This window comes from Tetrao urogallus (assembly GCF_951394365.1).
Source record: "Tetrao urogallus genome assembly, chromosome: Z".
Classification (NCBI taxonomy): Eukaryota; Metazoa; Chordata; class Aves; order Galliformes; family Phasianidae; genus Tetrao; species Tetrao urogallus.
In genome coordinates, this window is record NC_136816.1 from 19,120,879 (window position 1) to 19,147,114 (window position 26,236).

The following is a 26,236-nucleotide window of genomic DNA, read 5'->3' on the forward strand; positions in this document are numbered from 1 at the left end:
TGTAAAAACAAATATATATATATATATATTCGTTTTATATGCATATATATAAAAAACAAAAGCAAAACAACAAAGAAGAACGCAGCCACAAAAAGCGCAGGTGTGCTTGGAAGCAGCTATGGAAACCGGCAGGAGCAGATTTTCCTTTCTTTTTCCATCGCGGAGAGGTATGTTTGCAGCACAGGACGGTGCGAGGAGCGCACAGGACGGGCGCGGAGCAGGAGCCTACGGGACTCCGAGAAAAGCCAAATTCTTCTGGGGGGCGGGGGGGAGGTGCTCAGTGATGGGGAGAAGGAAGGCGGAGGGCGGGGAAGGCACGGATCCGCACCGCCCTCCGCGGGGCCCCGCGCAGCGCTCTCCAGCAGCCGCCTCCGCTTCCCAGCGCGCCCCGAGCAGAGCCTCAAACTGAAAGTAAATTTTTTTAAAAAAGAAACAAGCTCGCAAACCAAAGCAAACTCCAGCAAAGATCCGCAACAAAACAGCCCCCAACCCAACAGCACAGCGACGGGGGTACCAGGCGGGTGAGTACAGCTGTGGGCCGTCCGGGCGGAGGATGCTGGAGCCGAGGGCGCGAGGAGGCCGGGGCTGCAGCGGGACGCGACGCGGGTGATGCGGGACGCGACGGGACGGAACGGGAGGGGAGGGAGCGCTGCGGTGTCGAGCCCAGGGGCTGTCAGGAGGGGCGGCAGGAGGCGCGGTGGGAAGGTTGAGAGGGTGCGGTGGAAAGTTTGGGAGGGCGTGCCGGGGGCTGCCCCTCTGCACAGGACGTCGGGAGGTGTGACGAGGTTTCCAGCGCTGCCCTGAAGTCCATCGGGATGGTTCGAGGTGCGGGAGTTCTGCAAGGTCTGTGCCGCTGCGGCCGGGGCAGGGCGGGAGCAGGTACAAGAACCAAGCCCCCTTTGCCTTAATCTGAGCTATCAGTATTTCCCCTTCCTAGAATCAAGAAGATCCCTACATTTGTAACTGGGTGCGGGGAGACGTGGGCTCTCGGTAAATCGTCAGAGCCCTGTTCCAGTGCGGAGGGGGAGGCGAACGCTGCTATTGACGCTGGAGTGCTCCAGGTGCGTGGCCGAGCAGATCTTCACCACCACCACTGCGGCTGGAGTGCAGCTCCTTCCCCTCCCTCCTTTTGCCTCAATTAGACAGTAGCACAGGAAGCACTGAAAGAACAGGGCCCAGAAAATCCCACCTGATTTCAAAAGCACTGACCTGGCAGTGGTGCTCTGTAGTGCCCTCACAGAACCTTTGAAAGCAGCTGTCCCATGCAGAGCTGAAGTTCCCCAGCATGGCTTCATGTGAGGCTTTACAGAAAACGCTCCTCTGTAGGTTGATGGGAAGAGACAAACTCTTGTTACAGTGGAAGCAGAATCAGGACCAGCTTCTGTTTCTACATGCCAGCCTCACAGGGGTGGGAGGTGGTGAGGATCTGTGGGACCTATCTCTATTCTGGAGTTTTGACAGTGGGGTTGGCATGCAGGGGAAGCTGGTAGGCACACACATGTGGAGGGAACGCAGTCACATATGTCTTCTTCAGAAGAAATGCCAGGGCTAAATTCCAGAATGCACATCACTGAAAGAGAAGTATAACAGTTTACTTTTTTAAAATAGATTGTTGTTCTGCTTTTTGAGTATTCAGAATATCCAAATTTCGAAATAGAATCCTATACCTTGAGAGAAAAGTCTTGACTTTCTCCTGTGGGGTTTTTTATGTTTTGTTTTGTTTTGTTTTAATCTGTAATTGGAATTTGTACTTCTTCCAGTTGTCAGGAGCAAGGAATTTCACTCAGTAACATCCAACATATGGCGAAATGATCTGTGAAAAATGAATAAAGAGTGTCACTGAAGGGGAAGAGTCATTTGAGGACAGGCAACCTAGCACAAATGTAGATTGCAGGGGAAGGGGAATTTGTTACACATTGACGTGTCTGGATTTGGAGATAGTTTATATGCTGTGTAGTTATTTTCTCTGTGCACTTGGTGTGATATGCTGGGGCACAGAAGATCCAGAAGAATGTTATAGTGAGTCGCAAAGCCAGAAGCTGTATGCCTCCTCCAGCAGAATTTCCTAGGGCTTGTCAAGGGGTGGGAGATCTTATGTGGCTCGCCTGTTGAAAAACAGCACAGTTTGCCACCTGAAGCTCAGTAAAGCATGTTCACATAGGGTAGAACCAACAGCGGCTCTCTGTGCTGCCTGCGTGGTGAGGGAACATGTGAGGCTGCTCTGAGAGGAGGCCAAGTCCAGTCTGAGCAGAGGCAGAGTGCAGTGTGTGAGTGCTGTTTGTGCAGACTGTTTTCTGATTTAACTAAGGGTTAACCAGGCTCAGAACAGTGTTTCGATTCCTGCAGAAAGCTGCAGGTAGACAGTAGGTTGGTCACCAAACTCAAGGAGCACTCATGATTGATGCTGTACTCTTTTTCACCAGTAGCTCCTGTGAAGCAGAATAAAGATGGCATGGGACAGCAGTGCAGCAAAGGCTGAAGGCTTCAGACACACTGGTCCTGCTAACACCTCACTCTGACTGCCCTTGGCATCCTGTGGGCCCGACAGTGCAACATGGTCAGGATGAGGAGGAAGAGGCTGTGGGCATCTTGCATCTGTTTTGCAGCTTTCTTTTTCCTTGTGGTGATGCTCCAGGTATAGGGGCAAGGGCAGGGGGGAGTATATATGTGGGCATATTCAAAATGTGACACAGTTCTGGAAGATGTGAGGGATCATTAAAAGCAACAAAAGTGTTGTGAGAGAGGAATGTTTGAAGACACTCTATCAGCAGGATTGACCTGGTGATGCCAGCTGGCCCTAGAATTGACATTACGTAGGGAACTCTTTGGCTCTTGGAGTTCCTCAGAAGTGTTGTACCACGCATCACCATGGTGCATTGCCTCTGTCCAGCACTGCCTTCTCAGTCTTCTCAAGCAGTGTGTTTAACTGGTGAGACAGAGGGATATAGCTGGACCTATCTCAGGCTGATATGGCAGGCTGACCAGGATTTTGTGAGCTCTGTAACCAGTGATCTGAGCAATCAGTAAGCAGGCCAGCAGGCCTGACTTAGCACTGGCCATTCTTAACACTGGGAATTCAGTAGATGGTCAATAAAAAAATGAATGAGGAGGCATATTGCAAGGGCTGCTCTTGCAAATGCCTCCTATTTTATGATGTTGTCCCATGATGTCAGTGGCATATGTTAGTGGTACAGCAGCAGGGACTGAATGTTCCCACCAATATCCCATTACATTTTGCTGCCGTGCAACAGATGGCAGCAGAGGGGCATTCTGACACAATGGCGTCTAACATGGAAGTGCACATAAAGCGGTGATGTGTACGTACTTACAGGATTATTTGAGTTGTATTACCGCACTTACATCTTACCAAATTCCTAGACAAATAAGCCTTATCCCCAGCCAGCATCCTGTCTACTTGCCAATGTGGGAGTGTTTTCTGTGTTCTCTGTGCAGCTGCACTGTGCACAGTTGACTGTGTGTGTTGTCTCAGCATCCTGTGTTGCACAGAGTCTATTTAGTCCAGTTACAATCAGTGTATTTTACTAGACAGTAAGAGTGAATGACAGCAAACAGTAAAATGAATGCATGCAGTAACACTATCGGGGAAGATAAATGTTTTCAAACAACTTAATATAAATAATACTCTCCTTCCTCCCAATATCCTCCTTCAGAGCCATCCAAAAAGTGGAAGTGCTGTGAGCCAAAGCTGTCTGGTGGGTCTGAGTTCCATCATTCTTGCAGCTGTTCCTGGGGTGGCATTAAGCACTGCCCGTGAAGATGCACGTGCAAAAAGCCATCCATATGGTAGCAGGAAGGTCACTGCCTTGCAGAGACTAACAGCAGCTTCTGTGTACCCTGTGGGATCACCTCAGGACACTTGTTCCGTGGGTACTACCTGTAGAAAAGAGTGGTGTTTTCACAAATACCAGAACTGCTGAAGCCTGATACTTCTCTCCCATGGCTGATGGCAGACACTGTTGGAGGCTTCTCCTGTGAGTGGACTGTTTTTAAAGCTCCTCATAGGTTTTTTGATCTTGATAGGTTTTGATCTTTGATAGGTTTTTTGATTTTGAATGATGGTTTACTGGAAAGTCTTTTACATCTCTGCATACAGATTTTTTTTCTTCTTCCTGGCCATGAAACTGTAGTTAAGTTTTCTTTAAGACTTATCTGCATCTGATATATTCAGTCACTGGTTTAAAAATAAAGAAGCATGGGCACATGAAGACCTAATTTTACAGATGATTTCTAGAAGAAACTTAGATACTGTATGGCTTATTTTGAGAAAAAAAGCAGAATTCATGTTGTTCAATCGTGTGTGACATGGCCATATCTCAGTACAGAAATTTATTTACTTCCCCTTCCTTACCTATTCAAATTGAAGCTCTCTCTGTTCTGAAGTAAATCACCTGGACAGTGCTTCAGTGAAGTGCATTCACTTCTTCAGCTGATAGAAATTTTACAGAGGCTTACTCACTACTTGATACTTAAACTCGAATGTGTCAGGCGAATGTTCTGGCTAACAGCAGTAATGCACTGTGATATGTTTGTTTTTTTCCCCTGAAGGTTATCACTGAACTGGGCAATTCAGAGAGTAAGGCAGCAGCAGTCTTACACAGTGGCCCCCTGAAGCCTGATGAGAGACATGCTTCCCAGCTTAAGAAGAAGGAACTTTACAGCAACTTCAGGATGGAGCCTGATACAGATCACTACCCCATCCTGCTCTGGTGGTCTCCTCTGACTGGAGAGACAGGGAGACTGGGGCAGTGTGGTGAGGATGTTTGTTTCTTTACTGTTAACAAGACCTACCAGCACAGTCAGCTGACGAGAGCTTTTTTGTTCTATGGTAAGGAGCTGTTTCTTTCTAAGGGAGAAACTTTCCCTCCTGTCATTTTCTCTTACACATTAAATATTCTAGGTGGAAATCATTGAGGAGAGAAAGTTTACACAGCTCACTTTGTTGAATTTTGCCTGGTGCTGAATCCATTATCAGAGGGCCAGAGACCTTTGCAAAAGTACTTATGAAAGTGATGATCCACAGGATGACCAAGGGATGTTCCCTTGTCTCGTGCTACTTTCCAGTCACATGTGTTCCTTGCTTATGGCAGAAAAGATCATTTCCTGTAGTTGCCAAGTAATGAAAGGAGTCTGAGATCAGGCTGTTTTTTCCCGGTCTTCTAGCTTATCACCTCCAGCAGAAGTTCTGCAAGGCCTTTGTTGCACTTGTGCAAGTCTTTTGTCTTAAGATAATGCTCTCGCTGGTAACTGTGCAACTGCCTTGCCTCATGTGCCAAGAGATTGCCAGCAGACTGTAAAAGGAAAGTACTGAAAGAAAGGTATTGATTCCACACAGGGAATGGCAGCTAGGGCAGCCTGCTGAGCTCTTCTGGCTCTGCTGCCTCAGAAACTTCCCACTACTTGCACTGAAACAACAAAACACAGAAGAGGCATCATTTAAAAGTAGTCTTTATTTTGTTATTTTTCCTCATAGCATTGCAGAGACATATAATAACCTTAGGGTTATTATTATAAGTGGAAAACTAACGACAAATAATTTTCTGTGATTGGTAGATTCAGCTCTTTTGTCTGGAAACAAAACAAAACAAAAGAGTGCTGAATCTTCATTCACTAGTTCAGGACACAGGCGAGCGGGAAATAGAGGGAAAGGGGGGCCTTTTGTGGAATAGTTAACAGTAAACCCAGAAACTTCTCATCACTGATCTTTTCAGAGCTTGAAGTAGGTCAGCATTGTCTGCTGATAATATAGTGGTCAGGCATGAAAGCAAATGAATAACAGCAAGGGAATGAGAAGCTGACCCAATTAAATACACGGAAAGCTAGGTCTGCATCACATGGAAGTTGTGAAGTCTGGTATTTCTGGTCTCTGCCAGCGATTTTGTTTGCCTGCTTCAGCATTAAAATAACAATTACTGTTTACTTATAGCCGGTGATGATTTATTGTAACAGGACACAATTTACTTGCTGATTTTTAAAAGATTATTTTTACTGGACTAAAGACCTTTCTTGTAGTTTTTCTAGTAATGCTCTCTTTGAACTGCATATAAAAGTGTCAACATATTCAGAAGTGATACTCGATTTTAGACTACAGTAAACACTCTCAATGTGCCAAAATCTGCAAAGACAAGGGGTCAAAGGTGTTAAATAATGCTGTGTCAATGCAGAAAAGCATACCACCCCTCATTCCTTAGATGCAGTTAGCTGTGGGCCTGCAAAAAAGGGAGATTTTGACATTCCAGAATTTCTAACTGAACAGCCTACTGAGTGAAAGAAACCTTGAACATCTGCATACCCATGCTAAGATTAGATTAGGGCACAGCTTTACATTCCAAAGAAGTTCATTCATTCCCTCCTAACATTTGGTCAGTGAACTTGTCAAAAAATGAATGTTTGACAGAATGAAAAGAATATTATGCCAAATGGGGTGCAGATGTTTCTCACCAGAACTGCACTGCTAGTAACAGCTGCTTTTCTGCAGCTTATCTCTACTTACTGTCCTGGCCTGGGAAACCTGTGGGTGTGGAGGATGACTTTGTCAAGCCTCTCTTCTGGAATCTGAGATGTGACAATCGCTTGCTGGGTTTTGTCTGTATTCTGGGGAGGGATTCCAAACCCTACTTTTTCAACATAGCATGCTTACAGAGTTTTGCTTGTACCAATGCTATTCCTCCTGAGAAAAATTGCATCAGCAGTAGAAGGAGATGCCCAGCTTTTCTGTGCTGGAGAGTTGGGTCTTTGGGATGTGAATTGTGAGTGAAATATGTCTCCAAAGATGTAGAACTCCTCCTGAGAGTATCTTTCATTTTTTTTTCCTGCACTTTATCACTAAATCTAAGATTTCCTACTAGTTTAGAAGTTGAAATTGGTTGTCATTACAATCTTGCTGTGCTTTCTTTATCCTCTCATAGGCTCGTTCATTTCCTTTCTTTCACAAGGTGGGTAACATAATGATGTTATCTTCTCTTTAATGCTCAAAAACTTTTTGTCTGCTTTCTGAAGTGAGATTGGCTAAATGTTATACTAGAATCAGTAATTTTGGTGTGATTTTATTTACTAAGCATTTTTCTTTTGGTTTCTGTTTGGCAAATTTTATTTTTGTTTACTAAGTTTTTTACACGATATCCTTTTATCAGTGTCATCCCTTTTCTGGTGTCATTCTTTTCTTCCCTCCCTTTGCAGTGAATTTTCGTTCTCCCTCACCTTTGCAAGAGAAATAACTGTACATTTCATTATGCTTCTCTTCTGGGCTTCACAGAACAATGTGTTTCCAAGACCAGATAGGCTGTATGAATAATTCTGCGAGAATTTGATTAATTCTAATTTTTCTTCCTTATTTCATCATTACCCATATAAAAAAAACAAAGGAAATGAATATCTCTTTCTTTGGTATGTGGCATAGCACTTCACCTATTTAGTGTCTGGAGCTTGGGACCAGCCTTCAATGGAAAACAAAGTCACATAATTGGTGGCCTTAAAAAAACCAACTCCAAAACAAAGAAAAAACTGATGCTCTTTGAAAAGTCTTGCACTATAGGAGGTTTTTATCTTGGCACCCATTATCCATCGTCACTACTTTAGTGTGGTCTTCTGTTGATTTTATAAGGTCACTCTTGGAGTCATCTTAGCAGGTTTGCACAGTCATAGAGATCCTTGGACATTTTTTTCCTTCTTTATGTATTAGCTTTTAGATGAAAAGTTTAGGTTAGATTTTTTTAACTCCTTTATTTATTTATTTATTATCATCAGTAGTTTGAGATCAAGTGTAGAGCAGAGAAGAAAAGCTCATGAGTGTGTTAGGGATAGTAGAGTGTCACCTATGAAGAAAGGGGATTTGTTTTGTCCTCAAAATCAGCTGTTATCTTTGTTTTGGTTTACACTGCCTTGCTTGGCAGTACAGATTAAAACTTTTGTATGTCCAGTGCTGGTACTTCAGTCAAAACCAGATATAATGTTAAGATTTTGAGGAACTGTCTTGGCAGAGATTCATCAGCTTTGCACTTAACTTAAAATAAGGCTAGCTGTATGGATACGCAACTGAAGGGAGAGAAAGGTTGAGATTCATGATTTGATATTTTGAATTCAGTTTTGCACAGACCAGTGAAGGCTGGTCTGAGAAAATGTTTTTCATGAGAAAAAAATTTCATGAGAAAACATTTTCATGAGAAAATGCTTCTAGGTTTGACTTGAAGCTTTCACCCTGAGTTGTTTGGGAGGTTCACTGTCCTTCCATTAAGGTGCAAGCAGCTGTAGTGGTCTGCTTTTTGAGTTTAGGCTTGATTCTTCCTCTAATTCTGACATCAGATTTAGTCTTCTGCCAGAGGTTATTCCCTCATGTATCTGGTAGTCAGCTGTGAAATATCATCTGTTGGTTCTCTCTTTGATAAACCAAGTCGATTGTCTTCCAAAATGTGTAATACAATATCTTTCCAGCGTGTCAGGTTATTCGTCCAATCCTTGTGCATAACCGTGTCCAATGTTTTAGCATCTTTTTTGTTATTTTGGTACTAGAACCAAATTCATCCCTGTAGTGGCCATTTCCCTATCATCTTAGATAAAGGCTTCTCCTATTTACATAGACAGAGAATTATTAAGCGTATTATTAGTCTCCCTTCTGTGCAGTAAAATATGAAATTTAGCGTGGCTTTGAAATGAGAGGCTTTTAAACTAATATGATCTGAAAATAAATCACTTCTAATGTTAACTACCAATCCCTAGTCTCTAGATTCTGCTGCTGCCAAATTTACTTCTCTCTGTCATAACACTCCTCTGTCATTGAATTAAACACTCTTTTGGTGGTGCTGCCTTATAATCTCATAAACACAGTGTTGTAGGGCTGATATTAAATGAAAACTGGGTTTCTATGTACTGTCCTTCAGTGTGACATGATAAAGGCCAGACTAAACACCATTTGCTTTTGTCTAGGTACTGATTTCAGTATAGACAGCCTACCCCTTCCTCGAAAAGGCCATCATGATTGGGCCCTTTTCCACGAGGAGTCACCAAAAAACAACTACAAACTTTTCCATGAACCAGCTATCACCTTATTTAACCACACTGCAACTTTCAGCCGTCATTCTCACCTACCGCTGACCACTCAGTACCTTGAGAGCATAGAGGTCCTCACGTCCCTGAGACATATGATCCCAGTGCAGATGAAGAACAGCCTGAGGAAGCGGCTTGCACCACTTGTGTATGTGCAGACTGACTGCAATGCTCCTTCTGACCGGGACAGCTATGTACGTGAGTTGATGTGCCACATTGAAGTAGACTCTTATGGAGAATGTCTGCATAACAGAGACCTCCCTCAGTATCTCAGAAATCCGTCTGCCATGGATGATGGGAACTTCTATAAAATACTGGCTCAGTACAAGTTCATTCTTGCTTTTGAAAATGCTATCTGTGAAGATTATATCACTGAAAAACTCTGGCGGCCTCTGATGCTGGGAGTGGTACCTGTGTACTTTGGTTCTCCCAGCATTATAGACTGGCTTCCCAGCAACAAGAGTGCAATCTTGGTATCTAGTTTTTCACACCCTCGAGAGCTGGCCCACTATATCAAAACACTGGATCAAAATGACCAGGAGTATGAAGCCTACCTGGAATGGAAACTGAAAGGAGACATTTCCAATCCAAGGCTGCTTACAGCAATGAAGGAACGCAAATGGGGAGTGCAAGATATCACTCAGGACAATTACATTGACACATTTGAGTGCATGGTGTGTAACAGAGTGTGGGAAAACATCAGAAGAGAAGAAAAGGTATGTTTTCATCATTTTTTAAAGCTGTTAATGAGCGCAGTTATCAGAATAGATGAAAAAAACTTTCAGTGCCCAATAATGCAGCCAGTGAACATCTGTAGTGCCCTACAGCTCTCCTATACTCATTAGGCCAAATATGTGGTGGTGACAATCTGAGCTGTATGGTAACTAGTCAGCTAGAAGAGGAGAGATGAAGAAGGCATGTGAAATTATTTGGGTGAACTGAAATGGGAAGTGCGAACGAGCAAGCATTACATTTAACAAGACTTTCCTAGCTAATCTAGTGTAAATTTATGCAGATGTCCACTCTTTAAGCATGAAATACAAATATGGAAAGATATAAAATGGATGAAATGCAGAGATTTCTTTCCCCTACTTTGGTGACTCTTCAGTGAAGCAGACTATGAAGACCAGTCTGCTCTCCTGATCAAATTTATAGCTTGTTTTTAATTCTCTTTCAAAAAAAATCTTATGAAATGTGTGCGTATTTAAGATGAAAACTGATTATAATGACAAAAGTAGAGCTCCTTGTCTTTCAAGTTCGCTTAGCTGATGCTGCTTGTTTGTAACCAGATTTGATCTGAGAGTCTGGCTCTTGTCAGCCTAATTGCCCTTATTCTGGGCACCTCAGGGAGAGTTTCCACTCAGCCATCTGCAGGGGCATGGCTAGGGCCTGTGGTGGAAGGGTGAATGTCACTGACATGCTTTAATAATTTACTAATGGTAGTTAGTCTTCTCTGTCTGCCAGGGTCCTTGAATAACCCATTCCTTTTATTTCTCTGCATTGCCAGGGATGGCTGCCCCAGAGGTGGAGTGCTCAGGTTAAACATCTGAACTGCCCCAAACCTGAGGCTTTCAGGTTCTCCTCTTCAAATCCCAGCCAGGCCTCCCTCCAAGAGATGTGGATAGCAAGTTTTGAGCAGTCCAAGAAGGAAGCCTGGGCGCTGAGGAAGCTGGTGGAAAGGAACAGGAATTTTACAGCTAAAGAATTTTGGATGCTTGTATTCAAAGAATAAATGCAACAACTGTGAAACAAAGTGAACTCCTCAGAGAAATCTATGGATTTTATTTTATTTTATTTTGAAAGTTGCCTTATTGTATGTAGGATTGAAATTAGACATGAAGGACTGACTTTAGTATTTTCAATGCTCAGTCTAAGGTGCTAAGCAGTAAAACCACACTACTGGATGGTAGATGTATGTATGTGTACTTTAGTAGCTCAGATGTCTGTGCATCATAGCACAAGTTCATCAGGATTCTTAGGGCCCATTGTCAATCGCATAGCTAGTCCCTTTGAAGCAAATGGATCTCTTCCTGTCTTCAGATACATGCCTATTCATAACCGCAGGACTCCTTTCTTCCCTAGTCCAGGATCCTCATTTGCTGCACTGACATCCACAAGCTGAAGAACAGCTGACATTGTTACAGCTTGTGTGCTGCTTAGGATGTAGGGAAAAATTTGGGACTGTGTCCCTGGCTAGTTGTTTATTATCAATTTCCCTGGCATCAGCAGATTTGGCAGGGACTTGGCGGGCTTTGTGTCCTGACACTGAATGCCAACGTAAAGTGCATTAGTACTTGGCACAGGAAAGCACCATCTGTTAGTGTCCAGGGACAGATTGAATGAAAAACGTGCTGGCTCAGATTTACCCACTATCTTCTGCTAAAATAAGCAGAGCACACAAATGTCTCCACTCCACAGAAATAGGGCTGGCCTCAATCTCACTTGCCTTCTTGCCTTTCTGATGATGGATTAATTTTTGTATAATATATAAACATGGAATTGTGTGCTTGAAAGGTCAGGAATAAAACTGAGAGTCAGATGGTGCTGAAAAATCTTCAAAAAGCTCAAGAAAACAAGCTTAAGCAAACTTCCTACCTGTTCATAGAAGACCTGAATAATATAAGTTGCTCCAAAAGCAATGCCTCCTATTTATTTCCATGGAAACAGATACAAAGAGTACAATAATACTATTTGATAAAGCAAATTCTCAGTTACAAAACACTGTTTTTCAGTGGTTTTTTTTTTTTTTTTTTTAATAGGGGTTACTCATCCCTGTTAGCTATGCATTTTTGCCAGCAATGAATAAAAGCCTGCATGCTGTGCTCATAAAAATCTGCTCCAGCGGAGGTGATCCAGTGTCACTGTTGCCACTGCTGAAACACACCTCCCACCACCCCACTGTGCTCACACTCACTGTTTGGTCTCCACAAGTGTTCACCAAGCATTGATGAATGTCAATGGGTGCCATTTTTCCACATGGAGGAATTAAATTCCAAACCTTTACTTCATCTGCACTTCCGTGTCAGACGGCATTCACTCAGACTGCCCCTGCACTGCCATCTGTCACAGGGGATATTGGTGAGAAGGTTCAACCTATACTGCCACACCACCCACATCTGCTCTGACATCATGGACCAACATCATAAAATAGGAGGCACAAGGAAAAAGCTCAGTGATACTGATTATCACTTTGCAGATTTGTACTTTTGTACAAGCTGTTGCAGCTTTCACTCCTTTCAATCTGTGAAGTCCATTTCCACAAGAGCTGCACAATGGCAACATCTCAAGTCATTCATATGAGGGAGAATAATTTTTATGATGACACTGTTATGAAGTTCTTCACATCACTGGAAAGGCAGATTTTTTCATAATTGAGAAAGATGTCAATAGTGTGCACACCAGGAAATCCAGCTACAAAATTTACTTAAACTGGAAAAAGATCCTTGCCAAATAGTAAACGCTTAATTATCTTTCAGTCTAGCAGAAGAAAGCAGTTTTGTAGTCACAAACCATACAGCATTGACCTTGGTTTGTATGACCTCATACTTCCTTTTGCATGAGCAACAATCCCACCAAAATCTCTCCTTTGGCATTTTAGCAGTGTGGCACTCAGAATCTGCTGGATAGACCTAAAGCTCTCTCTCCACTGGCCTGCAATACAAATTATAGTAAGCTTTACAAATAAAGCAGACCTTCAGATAATTGGTGTTAACATTAGATGTAAAAGCTTTTCTAAATCAGGATCTAGAACTGAATATAAGTCCTTTAGCATTCTCAAAGGGAAATGCTGAATCCCTGCCTGTCACCATCAATTTCTGTTTCTCCTCTGTGGATGACACAGAATGTCTGCAGCCCAAGGGACTAACTTTTTTTGATGTTCTATGGTGCTAAAAATCTTAAGCCAGGTTGTTTAAAGATCTCAAGAGCTGCAAAAATGAAGACTTCTAATCTTTTTTAACAAGTGTTTCCCTGGTGGAATCTTTCTTCCCCTGAGCTTCCCAAGTAACATGTTAGATAGATATGATCTAAAGATATGAGGCATATTTACTCAGAGAGTCTGTGATGCATTGTTATCTCTCACTTTATGTTGGTGGAGTAGGATGGAAGGAAATAATGAATTTCTTGGTTTACAACTCACATTCTGAAATTCAGTGTGGTCAGTAGCATAGATTTCAAAAGAGGTAACATCCCTTCATCCACTACTCAACAAAGAAGAAAGGCAAACTCTCATAGTGATTGGCTTAAGGTGCACTGTGATATGGGATAATTGTCACTCACTCTCACAAGATCCTCTCATGATGCAGCTTTTCTAAAGGACAGAGTTCTTGGCTTCTACAGGCTAGTTCAGAGCAACCGAAAATTGGTTTCTTGGTCTTAAAGTTTCTTGGTCTCCCTTTGGAGCCTTTTCTCCTGTGCTGGGTGGAAGGAAGTTTTAGTGATCATCATTCTGGGATATTTGGATATACTATGACAGTGATTTCTGCAAGTTAGTGAAGTGTGCACCTACTGCCCTGAAGAAGAATAAGCAGAATCTGCTGATCACTTTCAGTCTGTCTCTTTTTTTTTTTTTTTAGCTGATTTGCTAGGCTTCCCTCTCTGGAGGGATTTGTAATTCTAACCAAAAGGAATCCCATTTGTTTGGCAGGCTTGTGTATATCCTGGATGGTACAGGCCTGTCTTTTTTGGTTTTCTTTTTCTTTAAGAAAAATGTAGTAAAATGTTGCGAAAACATCTGTATTTCCAATAACTAGAGATGATGCTGGACTAATAAATGCATATCTACCAACCTCCTGCACAGTGGCAACAAACTATCATGGTTTCCCCTGTTGTGGGATATGAGATGAAAAATGTGGGCTCCTACTAGGCTTGCATTTATTCCCAAAGCACCCACATCCATCAGCTTGCCCAAGAGTCAAGGAAGTTTGTGCCCTTTGCACCTGCAGTGTTCTTTGCATCTGAAAAACAAAAGCTCAGGGCCAGGCTGCTCAGAAGATGGCTGTAGTTATCTTGGAGGTGCCCCTGGAACAGGCCTGCCACAGGCCAAGGGGGCTGGGGACGAATGGAGAAAGTCTTGGAGATCGTCTTTGGACATGGTCTTACTTCTTCCCTTTCCCAAGGGAAATCTGAATTGGAACATGGATGAGCACAACCAGGGCTTGTTTTCACCTTTCTGCTGCGCTACCCTGGCCTCTCTACTTGTAGCCTCTACCAGCTCACCCTGACATATCTGCTTCCTCATGCCTCCCATCATCTATTGCATCTGATTGTGCAGAGAAAGTAAACACTGGGTGTTGTCTTTTTTGTTGTTGTTGATCTTGTTTTCATTTTGTTTCTGTTTCTGTTTTTACATTTCACCATTTCGCTTCCACTGTGGCCTTGTCCCTCCTCTCCTGTCCTCCATGGGATTTGGTTGTCCATGCTGTAGGCCTGGTCTCACCTAGTGCAATGATAACCAGGTGTCAGCTGCAGCGAAGGAGCTAAGGTAAGTCATACAGAATAGCCCAAGTTGGAAGGGACCCACAAGGATCACCCCTCCCTGTGAGGAGCTGCAGCCACCATGAGGGCTCCCCTCAGCTTCTCTGCGCTGCACTGAGCACACCAAGGGGCTGCAGCCACCAGTCCTGTACATCACAAATCTTCCTCCAGCTCTATAAGAGTTGCTTCATCTCCTGAGCTTCAGACTCCAAATTTTTTCCTTTCTCTGAACTCTGACCACACAATCAGTTTTTCACAGATTCTTTTTTTTTCCCCCTGCCTTCAAAATCCTTATTATCATGATACCAGCCAGCATACTGGCTTTGTTTAATTTCCTTAACAAGGTCTTAGCTGGGGGGGGGGGGGGGGGGGGAGGGAGGGGGTATTAGCACAAGTGGGAGCACCTCATGTGAGATCACTGCACTAAGCATACATTAAGGAGTATTTACCTCAGAGAATGAACAACTAGGAAAATAATTAGAGAAATGAAACACAAGGAGAACTTTGACTGCATTCATTTCAATGCAAGACTCATTCCTATGCTGTGGGTGCACAACTGTACATCGCGATCTTCAGCGGTCAAATCTGAACTTCCTCCCTCATTCAGCATTTTGTTGAAAAACAAAGCCAAACAGTTGCTTCTGGCAGGCTTTAAAGAAAGCCAAGGATCTTTACACTAGTAGTGCACATTTGCAAAGTCTGTGACACTCTCTTTTTCTTTCTTTCTTTTTCTTTTTTCCTTTTTTTTTTTGTTTTTTGTTTTTGTTTTTGTTTTTGTTTTTGTCAGCAGCATGGTCTCAGCCTAACACAAAACACAGTGTGGGTTGTGATGTGCTTCTACAGAAAAACATGCAACCAGTGCATCTGCAAGATGTGAATGTAGGCAGCATAATGCCGCCACATGCTGCACAACTCTGTGGAGGCTGTGCAAAAAACCCAGACTGAGATTAAAAGTAGGCTCTCTGTATGTAATTAATGGAAAGAGAAGCACATTTGAATTACCCTTTGAAGGAGAACTTTCTCCAACAGCAGGTGTGGTGGGCCAGGTTATGTGGAATGCTGTGAATGCATGCTGCTGTGTTGCGCTGGCTGACTGTCCCAGTTTTAATAGCTTATGAACCTGTTTTGTATGCAGAGCTTGCTTTTAGTATTTATCCTAAAATTAGGGTTAAAGAATTAATTATTGAAAACCATTTGCTGAGCTCTTGACTGTCTGGCCTTGGAAAAAGATGGGGCGTGGAGACAGCAGTTTGGCATGTGACCAATGAGCTGCCTTAAAAGCAAGCTTGTTTAATGTAACTACACAAATCCTGCAGGGAAAAACTTACTTGCAGATTGCTAAGTATGAAAACTATGGTAGAATGAGAATTATCTGTGTAACTGGTATTTTTAAAAACAGCGTAATTACACTGAAACATTATGGGCAGTTGGGCACCACTGGTCTCATGAAACCCCATCCATTTTGCAGCTCCTGTTGCATCCCCAAACTACACACACACAGACAATGCCGACAGAGGCACAAACTTAAACACACACACAAATTGCTTGCCTTCTTGCCTGTCCATTCAGTTGCTGTCCATCCTGAACCTGAAGTGAAGTGAGAGAATGGGGACAGCACCTCCACAGGAGACTTAGCCAGAGGCAATATCCCCCTGTCCAGGAGCAGAGGAGACATTTGACCTCTCTCAGCCCTGGTGCATTAGGCTTGCCAATCGGGAAGTCTTTCATACACAACAAGCCATTTTAAACAGAAATAGATATTGTGTTGCCTAGTACAGGCTCCAGACAGAGAGAGCAACCTGCTGGGTTAGAAGGCTCAGAGAACTGATGCATACTACAGAGTGCGTGCTGGGAAGCCTAAGTGAAGGCAGCTGTGCTTAATACAGCCATCGTGGCTTTGCTACATGCTCCAGGGCTGCTTGGAAGCTATGCTGTCTCCCTTTTGATGCTGTGTTGTCCCTGGAGGGAAGCCAGGTTCTTGTGTCTCACTGGTGTGCGATGTGTCATAGGACTTCTGCTTGACAGTGGCTGTTGCAGTCCTCTGGGAAGGAAGTGTCTGAAGCAGCCTGAAGTGCAATATGTGTAACCTGGAGATGTAACCGAAAGTTCGCTGGTAATAATCCAGTGAGCCTTCCAGGCTCATGATACTTGTGAGATGATAACTGTGTTATTTGAACTAGCAGCCTGAGTTTTGGTTTGTGAAGTTTTCAATTTCAGGTGTTTATTTACCAGAATAACCTTTTGTTGTTGTTGTTGTTGTTGTTTTTCTTCTTTTTTTTTTTTCCCCCTGTGTGTGAGTAGGGAAATGATCTCACACTGCACCCCTGTTCCAACCCTTGGAGCTTTGAGAGAGACCTACAGATTTTACAGTGAGACCTGAGATGAAACCAAGAGACTTGGCAGCTAGGGCTTGGCTCCCCAGGAATAGCAGATTCTCTATGGATCCTTTATCCCTTTATCATGTGTGCCTTCTATAACTATTCTGCAAAACTCTCACTTTGAAACTCTCACTTTTTCTGTGGAGCATGAATTATTAATATGCTAAAATGTGCTGCTAACAGTTGTTTGTATTTAAAGCGATTACTCACTGTTCCTGACTGATGCATTTGGTCATTTGCCATTTTTCCCAAGTCAGCAAAAACACATCCGTTCTCTCTGTGCTGTATATTTTGTGCTAAGACGACAGAAACCCAAGAAGATCCACTCTAGCAGATGGGAATAATATAAAAGAAAGCTAATAATGAAGGTAATTTCAAATTCTAATCAGAAAATTCCCCGTCATTGCCTAAAAAGACTTAATTTTAGAACTCATATGTATGTAAGGACAAATTTGGAGTCTCTGGCCTAATCTCCGGAGTCAAAGCCCACAACCAAGAGATGGCCAGGAATCTGGACCATAGGCAACAGTCACAGGGACAGTATCTTATAAGATACCCCAGTGCAGTATTCATAGCAATATTCATGGCAATATGAATAAGCAGTATTCATGGCTAGCTATATTAAGACTTGCTCTAGTTTCTACATGGTCGGCTTGCTCCAGAAAGGAATGACCACCCTGAGATAGGCAGAGCATCTTTGCATGCTGTTTCCTGCTGGGAAAGGACATTCTCCAGAGGCAGCCTCTCTGCCATGACTGTTAGCAGCACTTGGGAAGGAAATAATGATTGCTTTTTAAGGTCTACATGCTAGAAGCAGAGAAGAAATTGGCTGAGTACCGTAGAACAGCTTTGGTTGGAGGGGACCTTAAAGATCATCTACTTCCAACAGCACTAAGATAAGCATTCTGGGAAATACATGAAATCCTCTTCAAGACAACTTTGAGCTTGTTCTTGAGGTTGGCCAAGTTGCATTAGACATGTGGGTGTGAATCTGGCTTTTGGGAGGGGCTCTCAGGTCTATAATGCATCAAGAAGAGAGAATCATGCTCAGGCGCCAGACTTGGCTGTGTCTACCATCCCTATGGCATAGTTTGAATATCAAGACCAAGGGGAATCCCACAGCTCCAGAGGCCTGAAACCAAGGTAGAGATGCAAGTGAGGGGAAGTGAGGAGTTGCTGTGTGTCTACCTGAAGTCTAACTGAAGTCAGTGTTACCCTGTTAACATACTGGCACAGCCCATCTGATGGTATTTTGCCATACAGTTCCTGATTGCTACAATGGAAAACTGACCTCTTGTATCCTGAGAAAGAAACAAACAGATCCATACCGTCAAAGAAGAGCTTGTCTTTCTAGGAGCATGCCCAGATCAGAGCTGAAAGAAGGTGATGTCCATATCATTTGCTGTGATTAGGGTAGGATTTACCTGCCATTGGAAATATTTGAATACCCCGCCACTCTGAAAATCCATCTCTGATTCCAAGAGCTTAAATTCCTGCATTTGATCTTTTGATGTTGGTTTGGAATTTTTTTCTGCTTTTCCCACCCATGTCCCACATGTCACAAGGTCAAAGGTACTGTGTAAGGTGTTTCTTAGAGAGAGCTGTTGACAGTGTGGAGACAAATCTCATCACTATAACTTTGATTTCTCCATTATGTTTAGCTCTTTTAGCTCTGCATGGAAGCACCTAGGACTGTCACAGATCAACATGGATTTTGTAGGAATGTATATCCTGTAGGAATGCAAGTGTTGGGTCTACTGAGGGAAGAACAGGGGAACTGGAAGCAAGTTCCAGGTTATTAAAGGAGAGAAAAGCAGAAATTCCTGAATACAGGATATGGGTTCTATCCATTGTTCCCCCACAAATACAGGGGAGACAGTGTGTAGTCAAAATGCAGTGTACTGCATCAACATTCCCTTGTCCCAGACAGCATAGGGCTACTGAAGTCAGCCCACATACTAGTTAACTGATGGGACAACATAACCTTGAGAAATGACAGGACTGACTCAGCCCTGCGGATGCATTTCACGGTCAATACATCCTGTGTCGATTAGCTTGAATTCACATCCATGATGCCTCAGTCAACCACAGCCTCACAACCGACATCAATATTTAACTCCGCACAGAAAAGGGGAAAAAAAAAAATCCCAGCAAAATCCCCTCCGGTGATTCCACAGGTCCTGTTTCTGCAGAGGGCGGGCAGCAAGGGCTCGACCTAGCGCCGGACGGCAGATGTAATTTCCAGCAGGTCCACGAGGTGCCACTGCAATGCAGGGCACTGCTGCCACGCCGCAGTTATCCCGGACGAGGACTTCCCTCCGGCCTTTGTCTTGTGCTTTTGGTCCCTCTTGTCGCTTGTGTGCTTCTCGAAAATGGAGTGCTTTGGGCTTTTTTGAGCTTTGGGCAGAATTTGGGCTTTCCATTCTGATCACCTTGAAGAAACCCCCTCTCTCCCCTCCTCCCAAGGCCATCCTCCCCCCGCCCTTCTTTTGGGCAGGATTGCATTTGAGCACGTGGTCAGGAAAAGTAAAATATATTAATGTAAGGAACAATTTATGTCATGGGAAGTGGTGGCTCCTGCCCACCCAGTCCAGGGAATTCTTTAGCAAAGCCTTTCTGTGAAGCACAAGACAAGTAATCTTGAGCATTCAGGTCCTTCATGTTTGCCTTTAGGATAGGTCTGTGTGGGGTACAGGTGTTATTTCTGCTCTGCTCTATACAATGGAATGTGATCCGCTCCTAGGGTCACCTGAAATGACTGTTCTACTTGCATGCAGGTCACTGCTTTGTGACTTCTAGCCCATTCATGAATGCCTCAGTCTGTGCCAGGGGGCATTCTGGGGTGTGCACAGGGTATGTGACACAACTGGCTGCGCTGCCAGTGGCCCATATGGACTTAGCATTGCCTAACACAATAGGGGACCGAGTCCAACACAACTCGTGGTACCCAAGGTCCTGCAAGTACATCACGCTTCTTACCAACCTGAAAAGCCCTGTTCACCAAGAAATGGCAACTAATGAAAACATTCATTTTCAGGCCACTGCAGTTTCTCTGAGAGGTCTGCACAGCAAACCAACTGTGAAACAACACCGTCAGTGATAGCAGAAAAGCATAAAAGGAAGAAAAGGAAATGGTAAATCCAGACAGCATTATTAACACAGCTGGTTGTAAGAGGCTGTATTTACAAATGTCTGCATTTCCACCAAAGTGGCACTTATTTGTAGTTTATTAATCAATTTAATAATAATAAATCAGTAGCTTTACATCAGTAATACTATAGTATTGAATTAATATGAATCAGGATTTTAGTGCAGCCAGTTTGTCATACAAATGAAGAAAATGGTTAGGTGCTGTTTTGCAAGCATGCAGAATTATGTGGCTTCTCTTGTTATATGAAGAATCTGCAGGTAATTAGCTATATTAAAGTACTTATATTGGTATCTTACCTAGGGTCCATTGAAATGTGGTTGACACTTGTTCTGCATTCCTAAAGTCTCATTTATGGTTAAAGTACTGTCTATGACAACAGCTTAGATTGTGCCATCAAGCCAGTAAGGTCTGGCTGCTTCTGTGCAGGCAGGAGCAGTCCCTCTTCTGCAGGTGTGCAGCTCTTTGACAAAACCTCCTGTTTTGCCTTTTCATGCTCAGCTCAATCACTGGATGCTGGTTTCTTGTCTGTCACTATTACCTACACAGTTCCTCCAGCATGCATCTCCATCTCCCTGCTGTGTTGACCTTTTACATGTGTGACAAAGATGCCCTCTATGCAGCAGAGCTTCTTCATTCTGGTTTCCTTATTTTTTTTTTTTTTAATTTAAAAGCTGTAAAAACACAGTACAGTGGACTCTTAGGAAAAAGGAGTAACACGAGAAGTTGAATAATAAAATGTGACTTAGCTGTGAAAATTAAAGGTTACTAAAGAAATAGGTGTTTTGTTAGGAATTTAAAGTTTAATTTCTCCAATTTAATTTAGTTGCTAACAGACATGTAGAAAATTATCCATTAGAAGTATTTATAAACTCGTTTTTGGAAAACATGGCATTATAAGCAAACTAGGTCGAGCTGCTTGAAAGCTCACAGGGACTTGGCAACCTGCTGAGAGGTGTTTGATGGCACATGCCCATGCAAGGGATTGCTGAAGTGACCAGTGGAGAGCAGAAGACTGACTGCTCCACAATACAAAGGAAGAAACTGGGCATCTGCTAAAAGAAAGATACAGTAATGCAAAGGGGGACAACATGAGTCAGACAACTGTTGTCCTCTCCTGCCATAGGTAAGGCTGGAAAGAAAGAAGTCTACAGGACAATCAGGAGAAGCTCAAGCAGGAGCATTTTGACACATTTAATTTGAGAAACACCACAAGGCAATGGTATGTGAGTGTGAGACTTCACACAGACATAGGTCCTGAAAAACGTAAGCAAAGTATGGCTTTCCTCTGCTTCTTCTTAATGTATATCCTTACCATATGCTCTGGGCAACCCCTGCTCTGCTTGCTTTGATTTTAACTGCAGGTGACATGTGCCTGATGACAAAGAAGCCGGGTATCTGTGATAGAATCAATAGAGGAAAATTAAATTAGATGAAAAATGGGGGGATGGGGAGGTGGTATTAAACATCCCTTTCCTTCTTCCTCCGGGAGGCCTATGTTGACAAATAGCTGAGCCCTTCTGACTGATGTGTCAGTTTAATAAGGAGAGTCTTGACAAAAGGGAGAAGTCATTTATCACGATGATTTAAAACATCGCATTTAATCATGATTTAAGTAAAAAGCAGAGAACTTCCATTTAAATCATTGCTTACATTTTTGCCATATATAGGCTTTCAGGATTTTTTCTCTTCCAAGGAAGGCTGATTCTCATTTGCTGATACCATCTGACACAGCTTTTGGCTGAGCAAGGAGTACAAACAGGACCCACAGCTATTCTACACAAAGTTACATGGTTTAACATGTTTATTCAGATTAATAATTTTTACTTTTTCTATGATACTGAAAGACAAGGAAGACTTGTTCTGAGCTAATCGCTCTTTCTTAAGATTTTGGCTAAATTACTTCTGGAAGAGAACTGGGATTCAGTTGTAATTACATCTAAGTACTGTATGTGTACTGCAAAAGAGAAGGTTTATCAAAACATGTCCAGCATTTAAAACTTAAGTGATTCATTAAAAAAAAAGTAATATGATCCTTATCCAGTGATTTGAATTTAACTTCTGGTCATAATGACCTTCAAGATTTTAAAAGAAATAAATCTCATTTTACATCTTGTTTATATTCATAGATTAGAGAGGAAAATTAAACTTTTCTGCCCTTCCTTTTACCTCCCAGTTCTCAGCTCTAAACAGGCCAAGTAACAGATCCAGAACAAGAAAATGATCTCCCTGCACGTTTGGAAGTGGTTTCTCTTGCAAGCTGACTTCAGCTTTTCAAAACACACCTTCTCCAGGGCTCAAATAAGGATTTCCATTTTCCCTAAGCTAGCAGCTCTACATCTTCTTAAGCTACAGTCACCTCATCTGACTTTAAATAATTTCAAATGCATTTATTTTTGTAAAGAAAAAATGACTCATGTTTTCAGGTGCATAAGTGAAAAAAGGCAAGGAATCAGTTTATTCCTACCTGCTGGTGAAACAGAGAAAAAGCTGGCGTTCCGTTTGATATGCTATTCTGAGGAGGCAGGTGTGCTCTTCCATTGAGGTGAGCAGCCAAAATGGCGGCGGTGGTGGTGAGCCTCCTGGGACACCAAGCACACAGAATCACAGAATGACGGTGGTGAGAAGGGATCTCTGGAGGTCAGCTACTCCAACACCCTGCTCAAGCAAGGACACCCAGAGCAGGTTTTCTTAAAAAGCACCTAGATCATGTACAGGTGGCTTTGGAGTGTCTCCAGGGATGAAGGCTCCACCACCTCTCCGGGCAACCTGTTTCCTCTGGAGATGCCTCAGGCAAAGCAAAGCATAATGAATGGAAAATTTATTTGGATCTGTTCCAAGTTATCAAAAATCAGCAACTGTGCACTGCCAGTTGTGGGAAATCTGGCAGGGACTTTTCCAGGGAGGACACAACAGCAATGTGATGGGGGCAGCAGCAGTTCCTACATGAAGCCTCCAGTGTGCTCATCACAAGTAATACACTTCCCTATGATTTCCTGACAGAAGTTACACCTCTTGGCCCAAGCCTTGCAGAAATGTGAAGTGGTGATTACTGCATACTGTGGCCTGTTTCTGGGCTGATAGGTGGGGAGTTTCTATCCTACCTCTGAGCCTCACTCATAAGGATGGTGTGGGAATATCAAATTCCTCTTCATCTTTTTTTCCCTTTCCCTTTCCCTTTCCCTTTCCCTTTCCCTTTCCCTTTCCCTTTCCCTTTCCCTTTCCCTTTCCCTTTCCCTTTCCCTTTCCCTTTCCCTTTCCCTTTCCCTTTCCCTTTCCCTTTCCCTTTCCCTTTCCCTTTCCCTTTCCCTTTCCCTTTCCCTTCCCCTTCCCCTTTCCCTTTCCCTTCCCCTTTCCCTTTCCCTTTCCCTTCTGCTTCCCCTTCTTCCCCTTCCCCTTCCCCTTCCCCTTCCCCTTTCCCTTTCCCTTTTTCCTATCCCTATCCCTTCTCATTCCCTTTCCCCTTTGCTTTCCCCTTCCCGTTCCCCTTCTCTTTTGCCTTACCCTTCCTTTCCCCTTTGCCTTTGCCTTCCCCTTTCCTTCCTTCCAGTCTTAAGGACTTTAAGTTACAGAGAACTGAGTTCCCCCATGGTATAGTCTTTCTTTTTTCCCAGGCAGAGAAAAAATACACATACTTTACATTTTGGAAAATGCAATGAGTTCTTTTCAGCACCTCGGGATGACAAGAATAATTTCCCCACTTCCTTTAACAGAAACACATTGCTTTACATCAGCTGAGGCTCTGGTGTATAGCATATGGGAGCTTTTCAGCAGGACTTGACTGCAGCAGCAATGGCTACGTTTCAATTTTAGTGGTCATTAAAAGAGTATAAATATATGAGACTGAACCACAAAAAGAGGAAAAAATAAACTATCTGCCTCTCAACAACCTACTTTTCTCCATTTAAAAACATGGATTAACAAACAGAAGTACAGTGAAGGGAGAGAAGAGAAAGACAGAGAGAAAAGGAAGCACCATAGATAACCTAGGCACTTCTTTTCCAGTCTATATGGATATATACTTGTTGCATAGCCAAGAAGTCATCTGATTGCTTCCTCCTCTTCTATAATGCATTATGTCTTCCACATTATTTTCCTGGACAACTAAACACCAATTGCTCTATCTGATTTGCATTTGTCTAGCTGTACTTAATAGCTGCTCCAGATCTGATTCTCCTCTCTTTTGGCTTCCAGCTTGTAGCTCCACAGCCCACAGATAGCCTTATATCAACTTGCATCTTCTGCAGGAGAATGCAGAACTACATACAGCCCTCCCGCACACAAGGGAATCTGCAGCTGCTCAGCAGGAAACTCTGCTTCAATTTAGCAAATGAGAATGGCTGGGTCAGCTTCCTTGAAATAAAGAGAAAGTATGCTGGAAACAATAACACAGATCACAAATGAATAGTTTGAGGTTATACTGAGCATAATATTCTGTAATCCTTACTGGCACCAGTGCCTTAGAGAAGTGGAAAGGAATGACTGACACTCTGATCTTCCTGCTGCAGGTGCCCTGCTCTCATGGCATCAGACTTTTTCACTCTTTCTCCAGGATTGTCTCTTCTGTATATGCAAGCTCTCCCATGTTCCTTTGTCATTACCCTGCTAAACTTTTTTCCATTAAGTCAGAGGTTTCTTGGCTGCACTGTACAGCAGGCACAGCTCACAGACAGCTTCCTGCACACAATTGTCTCCTGAAGCTTATTGTGAGAGTGGAAGAAGAATTTAGATAAATAAAAGTAAGCAACAGGCTTGGCATTATTTGTTTTGTGTGTTTTTTTTTTTTTTTTTTTTTTTTTTTTTTTTTCCTTCTTTTTCTAGCTACCTTCCCCACCTCCATACTTTTCAATAGCCTTGAGCATCCTGACACAGGTCTGCATCCCTTAGAACAGTCTGGACAGAGTTCTACACCACTGTCTGAGCCCAAATTACAGCTGTTCTTCTGAGGTTTGCAGGCCATTTCCTAGAAGTGATCCATGATGCTGCGAAGTAATAGAGCTGAAGAGGCCAGGAACAGTTCTGGGAGAATTCTGCACTGCATTACTCCAACTTGCTAAAATCTCAATGTGCCCTTACCACTGCTGTCAGAAACATCTCAGGCATCCTGGCTCACAGATATGCTTGCAGAAATCGAGAACTTAAAATCAAGTTCTTGAAATTGTGGATGAGGTGTTGGTGGGAAGAAGTAGGTAGTGAGGATCTGAGAAAACTTTCAGAAGAGAATCCTGTGCAGAGATGTTTGGCTATCCCATTTCGTAACAGAACTTGTCTGCTGGCACAGGAAAGGAGTAAAGTCATACAAGACTCTGCCAGCTTTAAGCTGGGAAAAAGCTGATGAGTGTGAAAAAGCACCTTTCTCAGACTGCAAGGTGCGTGTGACTTGTATTTGGTGTGTCTAAGAACGGATGAACAGAGAAACAGAGAATACAATCAAACAGAAAAGGTAAATTAAGTTACCTGCAATTCCAGATGATGAGTATGTAACCAAGAGAAAGAGCAAGGGCAAAATTTATGAGAGGCTCTGAAGGCTGAGGGAAGTAAAATGCTTGACTTCCAAAGGCATCCCCAGGTTGACAGGCATTTCAGAGCTGGCAGGGAGGAGGTAACTGGTACAAAATGTCACTGACAGATTATCAGCTTCATATGGTAACCAACTTCAGTGCAGCAGGGTGTATGGGTGGGGCGTGGTAATGTGTATGAAGAGTTTAAAAAGTATATCAACAGTAAAACACCACAGGGAAAGGCAGGTACTGTAGGAGGCTTATGGCTGCACATACCAGGTAAAGCATAACGGGAGGGTAACATGGGTGTTACCCTTACTGGCCTCTTAGCAGAACCAGAAAATGCTGAGAAAGTGTGGAAATTTAGAGAAAGTTAATAATGATGGCACACTGAACTGCTTGCTATGACCAGATCAGTGCCTCTTTGGGGTGAGATGTGGATATTCTGGTTCTGGTTTTCCCTGCTTGCGAACCTGCAGTAGAAAAATGGGGACCTTGATCAGTAAGAAAAGGCCTGTGAACAGACTGGAGGCTGTTAAAAATACCATACTGAAAGTCTAGAATGCATGCTATAATTCAGAAACTCCAGAGTGTTCCTGCCCCACATCATTGTCCCACATGACTCAGTGGGGAAGCTAAGGAGACTGCAGTGAAATGCTAGTAAGAGATGGAAT

General features: G+C 43.1%; 1 protein-coding gene across 1 annotated transcript; it reads left to right on the forward strand.

Moving 5' to 3' along the window:
* Positions 1 to 2,554: 2,554 nt before the first annotated feature.
* FUT10 (fucosyltransferase 10) lies at positions 2,555 to 10,792 on the forward strand (the record flags this gene model as incomplete). Its single annotated transcript, XM_079548955.1, has 4 exons — positions 2,555 to 2,635; positions 4,567 to 4,846; positions 8,941 to 9,776; positions 10,568 to 10,792. 4 exons carry the CDS (start codon positions 2,555 to 2,557, stop codon positions 10,790 to 10,792), a joined length of 1,422 nt encoding a protein of 473 aa, XP_079405081.1.
* Positions 10,793 to 26,236: the final 15,444 nt, after the last annotated feature.